A 15,137-nucleotide genomic window follows, 5' to 3' on the forward strand; every position below is an offset into this window, starting at 1 on the left:
TCTTCCTTTTAGCTCTCCCTCCTTCGGGCTCTGCCCAGAGCATCCTGACCCCGGGCCTCCAGGGGACGCTGCTGTGTCTGCTCAGCTCAGGGAGTCCCCAGCATTGCCCGGGTTGCCTTTCCCCCTGGTTGGCTGGAACGCCCTGCAGGAGGTAAGTTGGGGCACCTGTGGGGCTCACCAAGATCTGTCTGAGATCACTGTGCTTTGTGTTTGGTGGTTTTTTTTTTTTTTCCAAGCTGCGTTTATTTTTTTTTTATTTTTTTAACTTTTGTTTAATGAATATAAATTTCCAGTGTACAGCTTATGGATTACAATGGCTTCCCCCTCCCATAACTTCCCTCCCACCCGCAACCCTCCCCTCTCCCGCTCCCTCTCCCCTTCCATTCACATCAAGATTCATTTTCAATTCTCTTTATATACAGAAGATCAATTTAGTATAAAGATTTCAACAGTTTGCACCCACATAGAAACACAAAGTGAAACATACTGTTTGAGTACTAGTTATAGCATTAAATCAAAATGTACAGCACATTAAGGACAGAGATCCCACATGAGGAGCAAGTGCACAGTGACTCCTGTTGTTGACCCAACAAATTGACACTCTAGTTTATGGCGCCAGTAACCACCCTAGGCTGTTATCATGAGTTGCCAAGGCTATGGAAGCCTTCCAAGTTAGCCAACTCTGATCATATTTAGACAAGGTCATAAAAGACAGAGTGAGGATAGTAACCAATGATCCTAAGAGTGGCATTTACCAGGTCTGAACAATTATACAGCATTAAGTGGGGAAGAGGACCATCAGTACACACAGGTTGGGAGTAGAGCCATTGGTGGTAGAGTAGAGGTTATGATTACACAGGAATGAGGCCCAAGTATGCTAGACAGGGTCTAGAACAAAGGACAGAGTCATTATTAGAGGAGCTAGGAAAGGTGCTGTCTAAGCTACAATTAAGTTTTCTGATTGAGAGGCACATAGAACCTGATAGAAGGGGCTTGATAATAATCTGGTGGGCTTTAGGCCTTGTAAGTTAAGAGGCCCAGACCTATCTATCTCTTCACATGGGATACATCCTAAGGGAGGTGTGAACCTCCTAGGGGAAGGCACTCTGTTGACTTTCATTACTTGGCTGGCCTGGGAGGAGAGCTGGCCAGGTAAAGGCAGGTGGCATCTCTAACAAGAAATTTACAGTTCTGCCTGCAATGTTGCTGACCCTACTTGACCATCCCCTCAGCTGCAGTGGTCACTTTGGAAGTTGGGCTGAGTGAAGGGCTTTTTAGTTTAGAGCCAATAAGATCTGTAGCTCTGACCTGGGCATCCTTCAACTCCAGGGCAGGTCCATTTCCAGTGATCCAACTCTTGGCAGAGCTGCCAGGGCTCTTCACGAGCTGACTTCTGCTGAAGCCCAGGCTTACCACATTGAAAGCCACTGCAGTGGACTGGCCTGTTGGGTCTCCTTGAGGGCAGATCACTGTACAGATCAGCCATTAATAGGCCTGCCACCCATTGCTTCTGATGCCTAGCTTTCTTTTCCTCCTGGTTTTTGTTAAAGCAGACCAGAGGATGCAAGTCAAGGGAGTGCCCAAGTCCCATCTCTAATCTTCGGTGGCCTGAACTACAAGTCTATAGTCACAGGCATGTTCTGTAGTAGTTTTTCTAAGGTAGACAATGCCTATGAGGAAAATTATATTCTCACTTAAAAACTTTCTTTCCCTTTTGTCTGAAAGGGAGGTTTTTTCTGGTTATTGTATACTTTGCTGATGGCGAAGTGAATCTAGCTATGAGATTATTATTTAAGTTCTTATTTTGGCTATGCTATTACAGAAAAATGTTAGCCATCTCTTTTATAAGGTCTAAAGATTAAATTGGGCGTCCTACAGATTCCTTCATAATAGAATTAGTTTCCTACCTTGAGGAGAATAGAGAAATGAAAGAACAAGTTGGGCTTAGAATAGAGAAATGAGGGAGCAAGTCCTAGATCACTTGCTGACAATAGCAATATTACATGAATACTTAGCAAATAGTTTCAACCATTAGATAACAACTTAAGAAAACATTTACCAGAAGGTCCAATGCCTTCTATAAATTTTAAGAATCATGTATTTGAAAACACCTCTTAAATATCTAACATGGTGTAGTTTTTTTTTTTTTTTTTTGACAGGCAGAGTGGACAGTGAGAGAGAGAGAGACAGAGAGAAAGGTCTTCCTCTTGCCATTGGTTCACCCTCCAATGGCCGCCGCAGTTGGCACGCTGCGGCCGGCGCACTGCACTGATCCAATGGCAGGAGCCAAGTGCTTCTCCTGGTCTCCCATGGGGAGCAGGGCCCAAGCACTTGGGCCATCCTCCACTGCACTCCCTGGCCACAGCAGAGAGCTGGCCTGGAAGAGGGGCAACCGGGACAGAATCCGGTGCCCTGACCGGGACTAGAACCCGGTGTGCCGGCACCGCAAGGTGGACGATTAGCCTAGTGAGCCACGGCGCCGGCCTAACATGGTGTAGTTTAACCAGTAAACTTAAGCACAACCATATAAAATGTTTTTAGTTTCTTTCTACCAACAAGTTTAAAACATATGATACACAGATTCAGATCACATGAATTAAAATGTATCTTTGATTGATTTTAGCAGCTTAAATTTATGGACAATCTTATCTATAAGCCAATTAAAATAAAACTCTTAATAAAATTTCCCCATGTGGACATACAATATGTACACACATATAACATAGTATAATAGACCAATATAGCAATTTTAATAATAGCTTTTAAAATCTTTAATTCTTTTTGTAGATTGCCAATTGATTTGAATTGCTTTTTCTTTTTAGTAACCTCAGTTAACCATACTTTCTCTCAGTTGGTACTGTTAATACATTATTGGCTTCATCTGTTTCCAGATCCATCCCAAAGTACTGAATACAATAGAAGTGGCTGGAAAAAGTCCATAGGAACCTATAGGAGGACAGCTAAACACAGAACCAACAACGCTTTAGTTTTATGAGCAGCAAATCATATATAACTGTGGATGACAAAAGACTTTAAGTTGCCATGTTTAAAATGATAAACTCATCAACCAACAAGAGGCACTTGCTTACTTCACAGTATTTTTGAAAGCACCTGTAGGATTTTACAAGTATTTAACCCTTTAGGCCTCTGGGGCTTTCTCATTAAGATAACTATCATGTCTAGTAACACAAGATCATTAGACTTTTTAATTCTCAAATATTTGTATTAATAGCATTTTCCATTATAGAAACTTAAAATTTGGTACCACGTCACATCTTGACAGTACTTCTAATATAATCCAAATAGCCTGATTAGTTGGTGTCTCTATAAGATGAGAGACATAGGTCCTTTGATTTTTTCAGTTGGGCCCAAACTGGAAAAACCAAAGTCCAAGATTTACTGGAAATTTTAGAGTCCAGATTGTTTGAAACTTTGATTTTTTGAATGCCTGTCAAGAATGCCAAGAAGGCTCAAAATCCAAAATATCTGGTTGAAATAAGATTCCTTAAAATCATGACATAATATAGACCAAATTTGATCATTGTTACAAGGTGATTATTCAAATCTTTGAAAATAAGCACATATTTAAATAACCCTTAGCTCTTAATAAAAATTCAGCTGTTTTTGAACAATTAGAATTTAACAGACATCAAGAGAACATAATAGATTACTTTAACACATTGCTTTAACAGAGCATCAGAGTTTAATTCTATGTCAAAGAGAAATTGAGCTTCCTGTGATCTTTTGCTGTGAGGTTTCCTTCCTTTACCTTCTTTCATACTGATGACCATGTTTCTGTGTGTAACACATCTTTAAGCATCTTTTGCAGGGCAGGATGAGTGGCAACAAATTCTTTCAATTTATGTTTGCTATGAAAAGTCTTTATTTCACCTTCATTCACAAATGAGAGCTTTGCAGGATATAATATTCTGGGCTGGCAGTTTTTCTCTCTTAGTACCTGGGCTATGTCTCGCCATTCCCTTCTAGCTTGTAGGGTTTCTGATGAGAAGTCAGCTGTGAGTCTAATTGGAGATCCTCTGAGAGTAATCTGACGTTTCTCTCTTGCACATTTTAGGATCTTTTCTTTATGTTTCACTGTGGTGAGTTTGATTACGACGTGTCGTGGTGAGGATCTCTTTTGGTCATGTTTATTAGGGGTTCTATAAGCTTCCTGTACTAAGATGCCTCTGTCCTTCTCCAAACCTGGGAACTTTTCTGCTAGTATCTCACTGACAAGGCCTTCTAATCCTTTCTCCCTCTCCATGCCTTCAGGAACTCCTAGAACCCAAATGTTGGGTTTTTTAATAGTATCCTGTAGATTCCCAACAATATTTTTTAGATTTCTAATTTCCTCTTCTTTTCTTTGGTTTGCCTGTTTCCTTTCCTGTTCTCTGTCTTCTAAGTCTGATATTCTCTCTTCTGCTTTGCCCATTCTGTTTTTAAGGTTCTCTAATGTGTTTGTCATTTGATCTATTGAACTCTTCATTTCATTATGATTTCTCGTCACTATCACAGTTTCTTGTTCTACTAGTTGTTTCATTTCATTTTGATTCCTCCTTAATACTTCATTTTCACGAGAGAGATTTTCTATCTTGTCCATTAAGGATTTCTGTAGTTCAAGAATTTGTTTTTGAGAACTTCTTAATGTTCTTATCAATTTTTTGAGATCCTCTTCTTGCATTTCTTCTATCTCATCATCTTCATAATCTTGAATTGGGGTGTCTTTTTCATTTGGGGGCGTCATAGTGTCTTCCTTGTTCTTGTTAGCTTGGTTTTTGCGTTTGTTGTTTGGCATGTTGGAGATATTTGGTTTCTTCACTGTGGTGTTTTTTCTTGTTACACTATGGCTCTATATTAAGTGGACTGTCTGCTTTCAGTGGAGCCTTAGAGGCTTGAGATGAGTGTGGCCTGAGAGCCGTGTTTGGTTCCTCAGGGTTGAGGGTGTGTCAAAGATGACACTCCCAGGTTAGGTGTGGTAAATCTCTCTTTCTTTCTTTCTTTCTTTCTTTCTTTCTTTCTTTCTTTCTTTCTTTCTTTCTTTCTTTCTTTCTTTCTTTCTTTTCCGATTCAAAAGGGAGGTAATTCCGCACAGCTGAACGTAATTGGAGGTAGTTAGCAGGCGAATGATATACCCACAGGAGCCAGGGATCAGAAGCTCTTTCCCAAGGACCACACAGGGAATCTGTGCTGCCCTCAGTGTGAGCTCCAATTCTCCTGCAGTCTCCCACTGGGTTGCCAAGTTAGATCCTAATCTCCTGTTATTTCACCCTCCCCCCAGAGTCAGGTTTTTCTGCTAGGCTCAGGGCCAGTGCAGACCTTAGGTCGCCCTGCTTATGACGTATGTCAAAAATGGCGCCTGGTCTTTGTCTTGCTAGCCTTTGAGAGGTGAGCGGAGAGAGAGAAACTCGTGTCCGTATCGGTCACTTTTTTTTTTTCCTCTCCTAATTCTAGTTAGCCTGGTGAACTTTTCCCCACAGAGTTTCAAGCCTCGTTCCCTCTAGTCTCCTCTATCCGCTTGCCCACCGGTGTCTCGGGCTATGGAGGTTCGGCTCACCTCGCGTTCCAGTGCTGGTGCGTTGAGTCTGCCGCTGGTGTCCCGAACTTGGGCTCCCACGCTCTCCACGCAGGTCCACTGTGAATCACTAGTTCCGGAAGAGTTTCCTCTGCTGTTTCTTCCCCTACTCTTCCTTGACCCTGCAGTATCTCCACTTTTATTAACCTGTGTCTTCCCGAACTATCAATGTGCTCCCTTCCTATTCCGCCATCTTTCCTCTCTCTCTGCCTGTGTTTGGTGGTTTTGATTATGTTAGAGTGAATGTGGTCATGGCCAGAAGCAGAAGTTCACTTATTTTAGCAATTTTTAATCTCTGTTTTATTTTTCACTTCAGGATTCTACTCACAAAGCCAGCATTTTATTGAGCGGTAAAATTGAAGTAGAAAATGGTCAGATTTATCAAAACCCTGTTAGCTGGATTAAAGATCTGCTGGGTGGCGGCAGTTATGTGACCTGGAATTACGCTTGGAGCAAGGTGGGTGCATCATTCCTCCCTTCTTCTGTTTATTTTGTGGTCATTCTTAGGTTTAATTTCCTATACAAATGGAATGGAATTTTTTTTTGTGGGGGTGGGGTAGAGGGAGTCTTTGTGAATCCCTGTAGAACATGTGGGACCCCTGGTGCGTTGATAATTTAGTTAATATGTGTTACTATTATTCTGATGAAGCAAAACATAATATTTCCCTAAATACAAAAGGGACCAGCAAGAGACTTAAGACCCACAGGAATTCTCCCTCCCTCCTAGCCCCTGCTGTGCGACTTCTGAATTCACAGTTACTTTTTGCTGCACTGTCCACGGTGAACATGTCTGTTGACTAGTTCTGAGGGTGGTTGTAAGGACACAGGGCCAGAGGTGGTTGTCAGCCAGAAATGCCATAAACTCAGTCGTGCCGTGCATCAGAGGACAGAGCCACTAGACAGATGACTCACACCTCCTACCCAGCAGCTGCGTTACTTCATAGCTTTGCCAAGCGAATCCTGTGCTTCTGCCCACAGCATCATTGTCTTCGCTCTCTACTGTGTCCTCTGGGTGAGAGGACACCAAGCTGTTTCCTGGTTCCACTGCAAGTTGTGTGGTTTTCAATCATGACTACACATTAGAATCGCTTAAGGGGTTTTTAAAAGAATTACCAATGCCCACTGGACCCCAGCCTCATAGCTTCTGATCTAATTGAATGCTTGGATGCCAAAATTTTTTTGTACCATGGGGCAGGCATTTGGCAGTGTGGTTAAGACTCTGCTTGGGGTACTTGAATCTCATGTTAAAGTGCCTGGTTTCACGTCTTGGCGTTGTTCCCAGTTCCAGCTTTGTACAAATGCATACCTTGAGAGGCCAGAGGTGATAGCTCAAGTTGGGTCCTTACCCCTTACATGGAGACTGGACTTCAGTTCCTGGCTCCTGATGTTGGCTTGGCCCAGCTCTGGCTGTTGCTCAGTCTCTCTCTCTGTTTGCCTTCTAAGTAAAAGAAATAAGTAAACATTTGAAACATTTTGCATCAAAATAAACTTACCTTAGAATTCCATTTTCTGTGAACTTTTTGAAGTGTCCTTGTGGTTTGGACTGGGGACCAGATGATAGCATTTTAGGAGCTTTCCAGGTGGTTCTCTGAGAATCATCCTTGACCTAAGCCAGCTGACTCCACCTCGCTGAGCCTGCATTCTTGTGCATAGAACAAGGGCTGGACGGGAGTTTTAAATTTTATTTTACTTATTTGAAAGGTAGAGAGTTACAGAGAGCAGGGGAGAGAGAGAGAGAGAGAGAGAGTGAGAGAGAGAGAGAGAGGGAGGGAGGAGTACACATCCATCTGATTGTTCACTTCCTATATGGCCAAAATGGCCAGGGCTGGGCCAGGCCAAAGCCAAGAGTCTAAAATTCTGCCTGAGTCTCTGGTATGGATGGCAGGGGCCCAAAATACGTGGGCCATCTGCTGCTGCTTTTCCCAGTGCATTAGCAAGGAGCTGGATTAGAAGTGGTTTAGCTAACACTTGAACTGATGCTCATATGGGATGCCAGCACCAGGGGCGGCAGATTAATCCACTTACCAAGTGCTGCTCCCAGGGGGCTGGATGGTTTGAAAGATGCTGACAACCTGGAGATTGTAGGAATCGCATAGCACTGTCGCTTATGGCGCACCTCCACACAGCAGCCTCATCAGGCGGGAGGAGCAGCTGTTACCCTGCTACAGATAAAAGCAGAGTGTCAGTGGCCTGATTAGCCTCCAGGACTAGAGCCTTACTTTCTGATTTTTTGGTACACTATTTTCTGCATTTATAACAGTAGCACAAGGAAGACTACAACTGTCATTGGAAAAGTGTTGCCCTGGATAGAAGGGAGCATGTAGCGTTGGCCGCCTTTCTGAATACGTGCAAAGCCTCAGTCTTGTGCAACAAAGATTTCCCACTTCCACAGAAAAAATGTCTTTTTGTGAGCGAGTTGCAGTATGCAAACTAAAAGAAGCATTTTAACAGGGCTGACAGCTCATTCGTGTGAAAGCCCAGGAGAGGATCAATGGAGATTAGCAGGGATGTGGGAGCACGGACAGATCTCTGTGTATTTCCCATGCAGAGCTCACTGAGTCTCCACCCTCATAAATTGAATCCTCTGGATATGGTGTGGTTCCCTGCCCTTCCCCACCACTCTCCTGAGAAGGAGGTTCCTCCCACTACCAGGATTAGGAATATCAAGACATGGAAAGGTTGGGATGAGGAACTAGGGACATTGAGACCGGGACATAGCTGGCCTCACAGCTGTGCTCTCTGGGTGTCTGAGCTTAAGTCCCCCAGAAGCCCAGCGTCCATCAACTGCATATGGTAGGGGAGAGGGAGGAGAAGGAGGTTAGAGATGTGGACCTCTTGTAAGACACAGATATCCGGGAGCAGAGAATCCTGAGAACAAAGACTGTGCAGGGCCCTCTCTTGCCTCGCACCGCAGGAGAGCTAGGACTGGGTGGGGCAGGTGAATGCTGTGAGAGCTCCCTGTACTTCTGTCCTGAGGATCTTTTTGAAGCTACTTTCTGTCTTGTGTTCTGAATTCTTAAAGAAGTATTTCATTTGAGAAACATTATGTTCTTAGAATTTTTTTGTGATACAGTGAACTTGAAAGAAAGTTTATACTTTTGTTTCTTTGCCTTTTTTTCCCCCCACCCTGAGATAAAACACATTTATCTTTTCCTCTTTCTCATCTTGGGGTGGTGAAAATTTTTAAGACTTGCTTCTTCTTTTTAGTAGTTATTAGATTTTATTCTAATAACTATAATTACAGTGCTTGTCGAAATGAAAACAAGTATACAAAACAGTTGATTACTGATCATGTATTGAAAGCAGTAGAAGTTCATGACACCAAATAAAACAATTCTGAGATTTTCCCCAAAATAAATTTAACAGCTCCAGCTTCTTCAGTGTTTACCAAAATACAAAAGAAAAAAGTAGAGGTCTCTTCGGATGGCAAATCGGACCCTTGCAGGCCGAGGGAGAGAAAGCTACTTCACACATGGAGGTGGGGGTGCTTCCGGGGGCTGTGGCAGTAGAACTGGCCAGTACTCTCAGCTCGCACATGCTTGTGCTGGTGAGACACAAGACTTGCTTCTTTTTAACTGTCAGTGGAGGGCCTGGTGCCATGGCATAGTGGCCACCACCTACAGCACTGGTATCCCATGTGGGTGCCGGTTCGAGTCCCAGCTGTTCCACTTCCAATCCAGCTCCCTGCAAATGTGCCTGGAAATGCAGTGGAAGATGGCTCAGGTCCTTGGGCCCCTGCACCCATGTGGGAGGTCCAGGAGAAGCTCCTGGCTTCGGACTGGTCCAGATCCAGCCGTTATGGCTGTTTGGGGAGTAAACTAGTGGATAGGAAATCTCTCTCTTTCTCTCTCTCTTTTTTTTTTTAAAGATTTATTTATTTATTTGAAAGTCAGAGTTACACAGAGAGAGGAGAGGCAGAGAGAGAGAGGTCTTCCATCCGATGGTTCATTCTTCAGATGGTCACAACAGTCAGAGCTGCACTGATCCAAAGCCAGGAGCCAGGAGCTTCTTCCAGGTCTCCTACGTGGGTGCAGGGGCCCAAGGACTTGGGCCATCTTCTACTGCTATCCCGGGACATAGCAGAGAGCTGCCCAGGACGTGGAGCAGCCGGGTCTTGAACCAGCGCCCATATGGGATGCAGGAACTTCAGACCAGGGCATTAACCCACTGCGCCACAGCGCCGACCCCCTCTCTTTCTCTCTTTGCATCTGCCTCTCCCTCTCTGTAACTCTGCCTTTCAAGTAAAAAAATAAATAAATCTTTAAAAAGAAAACTGTCAGTGGAATTAAAATGATCACTTGATCATCTATGAACAGACTGCAGAAGAAAAAAATGGAATACCAACAGGGAAGTAAATTCCTGAATTCCTTGTAAGTGCTTACAGCAGCTTACATTGTACATTTTTTTTTAAAAGATTTATTTATTTACTTGAAAGTCAGAGTTATACAGAGAGAGAAGGAGAGGCGGGGCAGGGAGAGAGAGAGAGAAAGAGAGGGAGAGAGACAGAGAGAGAGAGAGAGAGAGGTCTTCCATTTGCTGGTTCACTCCCCAATTGGCCACAACGGCAGGAGCTGTGCCAATCCAAAGCCAGGAGCCAGGATCCTCTTCTGGGTCTCCCATATGAGTGCAGGGGCCCAAGGACTTGGGCCATCTTCTACTGCTTTCCCAGGCCATAGCACAGAGCTAGATGGGAAGTGGAACTCAAACCTGCGCCCATATGGGATACCGGTACTGCAGGCGGCAGCTTTACTGGTACGCCACAGCGCCAGCCGCTCGTTTTATTTTTAATTATTTTAATGCACAGTAGCTGTAAGCTGTAAAGAAACATTTGTGAAGGCAATTAATAATAGTAAATGTTTCACATTGCTTCTTAAGATCTTACCAGATAAAATAGACGATTTCCTTAGGTTCGCTAACTACATTTCCAGAAGAGCAGCAGGCTGAATGATCCAGCCTTCTCATTGTCTGCACACACAGCTCCGTGCACCTCACTTCCAAATCGGCACAGGTTCGTTGCTGGGTAATAGCAGACCTTTGGATTGAAGAGTGTGAGTGGAAGCATCGGGGGCTCTAACACAGGACTCCTGCAGTTCCACATTTTCGAAAGACAAGAGCACATAGCTGATCCATGAACTAAGCGCTGCCTCCCTGGCCTGTTCTCACCCAAGGGAGAATAGCATCACATCAGCTGCCCCTACCAACGTAAGTCGAGTGGTGACGTTCCTGAGCCATGCAGCTCTTCCCGCCGTGCCTCTGCCAGAGCGGGTGTGTGAGCTGGGCTGGGCCTGGTGACACAGACCGAGTTCTAGGTTCAGGGTTTGAGTCCTGTGCAAATGTGATGTATGTTTGTATGTTTTTGCCATCCAGAGCATGGGCACTAATGAAATTCAGTTTCCAGAAGGGACCTCCTGCCTATTTGTTTTGAAGTCTGTCCATTAACCTGTTCAATAATTCACGCCTACTTGTGGAAAGTTGATTTCAACTGAGTGGATTTTCTTAAAGCACTAGCAGTCTGGGTGAGAATGCCCTGAGCTTTCTTGTTGAGTGTGTATGATGTGTTGGACACTGTCAGGGCGTGACACACACAAAATCCATTGTTTATAAGTAATCGGTTGTTTGGGAAACTAACAAGTGACCCTTGGGGGCCTTTGCTCTCCTCTTCCCGTGATGCGTGAGACAGAATTGGCACCCTGGGTAGCCAGGTCCATTGCATTTCCATCGCCAGGCTTGGGTTCTTGCCCTGAAAGGGTGCCTGTACCCTCCAGATCCCTGGATCCTTCTTCCTCTGTTCAATTTAACATGCATTTCTAGAGCACTCAGGATGTGCTGGACAGTAGCCAAATGCTTTTTTCTCATGATTCCTTTAATCCTCACAGTAGCTGAATACCTGGAGGTATTACTTTACAAACACACAGACTGTCAGGGCAGGTGTCTGGCACAGCAGTTGAGACCCCTGCATCCCATATTGCAGAGCCTGGTGTGGGATCTGGGTGTTTAACTTCTAATCCAGCTTCCTGCTGATGTGCACTCAGGGCGACAGCAGGTGCTGGCTGAAGAACCTGAGTCATTGCCACCCTCTTGGGAGACCTGGAGTGAGTCCCAGGCTCCTGGCTTCAGGCTGGCGCAGCCCTGGATGTTGAGTGTATTCTGAGAGTGAACTAGGAGACGGAAGCTCTCTCTCACTCTGTCTCTCTGCCTTTCATATAAATATGTAAAAGTTGTAAAAAATACACAAACAGGCTTGGAGAATTTAAGAATCTCACTTAAGAGTTAGGATTTCAGTGTCTTTTCCCTAGTATTATCAGACATTCTGAGGGCATAAAGTTGAGTCTAATACAGCCCCTCTCTTCAGGGCACTAGTGGCGTGTGGAAGGAGACACCTTAAAACGCGATTTTCCTAAGTGTCCTAATTGCTGTGTCAGAAATATGAGCACAGAAGCTAGGGGAGTACAGAGGGTCATTACTTGGGCCTTGCGATTTGAGGGAGAGATGTTCAGTTGAGACTGCTGCTTTGCCCACAGTGAACCTAGACACTGCCCTTTACGAGAGTTGGGAGCCCAAAGACCTTGGAGGCCCAAGCATTTCTGGCAGGGATCTGCCTCAGCCCCTCAGTTCCTGCACAGATATTTCTAAGCTCTGACCTTCTGGGCTGCTGACAAAAGCTCAGCTCACAAACAAACATGCACACATAGACCTGAAATGTCATTCATCTAATCAATTACATATCTGATTTCTTGGAAAGTGCCATCACTGTTATGGCTTTTTTACTTAACATTAACTTCATGGGGCCAGTGCTGTGGCGTAGTGGAAGCTGCCGCCTGTGGCACTGGCATCCCATATGGGTGCTGGTTCAAGTCCTGTGCTCCACGTCCAATCCATCTCCTTGCTATGGTCTGGGAAAGCAGCAGAGGATGGCCCAAGTGCTTAGGCCCCACTTGCAACCACGTGGGAGACCCTGAAGAAGCTCTTGGGTTCAACCTGGCCCAGCCCTGGCTGTTGCGGCCATTTGGGGAGTGAACCAGCAGATGAAAGATCTCTCTGTGTGTCTCTCTCTCTAGTTCTGCCTTTCAAATAAGTAAATACATATTTAAAAAATTTTAAGTTACAATGTAGCAGGTGCTGGATTAATTGTTGAATAAGTGAATGGATAACAGCATTAATGTACGACGTGAGGTAAACTTTTTTTTCTGTAGAGGGGCAGATACCAAATATTTTAAGCTCTGTGAGTGGAACATCTCTGTCACAGTCTCTCAATTCTGTTGTAGCATAAAAGGAGCCAGACACACAAAGGAAACAAGCACCACTACATTCCAATAAAATAGTATTTGTAAAATAAACTTCACAAAAGTGAAACTTTTCAGGATGTAGGTGTATTTGCCTCTTACAGAAAGTGAGTTCAAAGTTTGTGTTTAATCCTGCGCAGGTAACGTATCTGGGAAAGCAGCTCCTGAAGTATGTTTCTGAAGAAGTACCTTCACCTCCAAGGCCACCTCAGACTCACCTGCCAGGTAGGTGCAGACCAACACCCCGTCCTCCTGAGAACCACTGCTGTGGGAGGTGAAACTCATGAACCGTTTCATACTGAGCAGTCCAGTGGCATCCAGAGCATTCACCGTGCTCTGCAGCTCCAAAGACTGTTATCACCAGAAAGAAACCCTGTGCCTGCTTCCCGGCTAACAGGGAACCATTAGAAGGCTTTTTGTCTTGCCTTTGCTTGATCTGTCGTGTAAACGGAATCTTACCATGTCTGACCTTTTCTGTCTGACTTCTTTATGTCTTTGAGGATCATCCATGTGGTTGATGTGTCAGGGTGTGGTTCTTGTATTGACTGAACACCACCATCATCTGTCCCCTCTCATGATAACACCTGTTTTGTGGACAGACCGCCATCTGTCCCCTCTCAGGACTGAGTAACACCCTGTTAGGGGATACACCGCTGTCTGTCACCTTTAGCAATAACACCCTGTATGTGGGTAGATCACCACCTGTCCGCTCTCCCTTTGATGGGTTTGGGTGTTTTTATTGTCTGGCTGTTACGATGAACACACATGCACATATACTTAGTGGTGTGTCTCTTGAATGGATGGCTCTGTCAAAGTCATTCATGTGAACTCTTCCCCACCAGCATTTGTGTTGTTTGTTCTACCATAGTTGTTTCTAGGAGGGTTTAAGAAGTGACAACATCTCTCATAATTCCTTTCTCTATGCTGAATTTACTTTGCACAGATTTTTTTAAAGTGTCAAAAGAGGGGAAATGATCTTTTTTCCTTTCTGAAGGCATGATTTAGATAGTTTTACGTATTTTCTAAAAAATATTTATTTGCAAGGCGGTGTGTCTTGGGCGGAGGGGTGGAGATACTGTCTCCATCCACTGGTCACTCCCCAAATGGCATCAGCAGCTGCGTCTGGGCCAGTGGAAGCCAGTAACCTGCACTGCATCCGGGTCTCCCACACGAGTCATCTTCTGCTGTCCCAGATGCATTAGGAGGAAGCTGGATCAGAAATGTGGAGTGGCTGGAGTTGAAGCCAGACACTGTGATAGGAGATGCTGGTGTACCAAGCAGTGGCTTAGCCCACTGCACATAAGGCTGGCCTGTTTCACGTGTTTTCTGAAAATAGGCACTAACGTGAGTCAAGGGTATTATTGAAGCAATGCCCTTCACCTGATGGAGCAGACGTCAGCATGGCACACGGAGGACGCTGATGGAGCAGACGTCAGCATGGCACACGGAGGGCGCTGTTGTCTGCACTGCAGAGAGCAGACTTTGAAATGCTCTGGGAGAGGGCAGGGCCTCTGTCTGAGAAGTGGGCACCACTAAAGCTGTGTCTCCTCCCAGCCACACTGACTCCGTCCTGACAGTTGGGACACTTTAGGCAAGGAGAATGTGCAAAACAGAAAATTGTGGCACTGATGACCAGATCAGAACCTAAACAGGATTTCTGCCATCACATGCCTGCCCAGGGCCTCTCTGGGGTTGTTCCTCTTCTTAGAACAAGCCCCAGTGATAACTACTTTCTCCTCCTCTTTCTTTCTTTTTTTTTTTTTTTTGGACAGGCAGAGTTAGACGGTGAGAGACAGAGAGACAGAGAGAAAGGTCTTCCTTCTTCCGTTAGTTCACCCCCCAAGTGGCCGCTATGGCCAGTGCGTTGTGGCCGGCGTGCTGCGCTGATCCGAGGCCAGGAGCCAGGTGCTTCTTCCTGGTCTCCCATGCGGATGCAGGGGCCCAAGCACTTGGGCCATCTTCTACTGCTTTCCCAGGCCATAGCAGAGAGCTGCATCAGAAAAGGAGCAGCCAGGACTAGAACCAGCGCCCATATGGGAGGCCAGTGCTGCAGGCGGAGGATTAACCTACTGCATTACAGGACGGCCCCTTGAATTTTTAAAAGTGACTCATGTGGCTCCCCTGACTGTGGGATCAGTGAGTAATATTTGATGATTTGACGACCTTTGAGATCTGACCCTTTGCTTTGTTTCCTGAGCCTGGAATAGCTGAGCATGCACTGGCGCGTGCTCTCCCTCCCCCCCCCCCCCCACCTTGAAGAGTCAGTGCAGAACTGTGGGTTC

At 45.1% G+C, this 15,137-nt stretch overlaps 1 protein-coding gene across 4 annotated transcripts in view; it reads left to right on the forward strand.

The window, feature by feature from the left end:
* ANKRD31 (ankyrin repeat domain 31) overlaps positions 1 to 15,137 on the forward strand; it is a 173,643-nt gene that overhangs the window by 150,203 nt on the left and 8,303 nt on the right. For all 4 annotated transcript variants that reach the window (XM_062212573.1, XM_062212577.1, XM_062212575.1 and 1 more), the window contains 2 exons: positions 5,889 to 6,029; positions 12,996 to 13,080. In XM_062212573.1, coding sequence (XP_062068557.1) covers positions 5,889 to 6,029; positions 12,996 to 13,080 — 226 coding nt within the window. The remainder of the gene's footprint in view (positions 1 to 5,888; positions 6,030 to 12,995; positions 13,081 to 15,137) is intronic.

This window comes from Lepus europaeus, chromosome 15 (assembly GCF_033115175.1).
Source record: "Lepus europaeus isolate LE1 chromosome 15, mLepTim1.pri, whole genome shotgun sequence".
Lineage (NCBI taxonomy): Eukaryota > Metazoa > Chordata > Mammalia > Lagomorpha > Leporidae > Lepus > Lepus europaeus.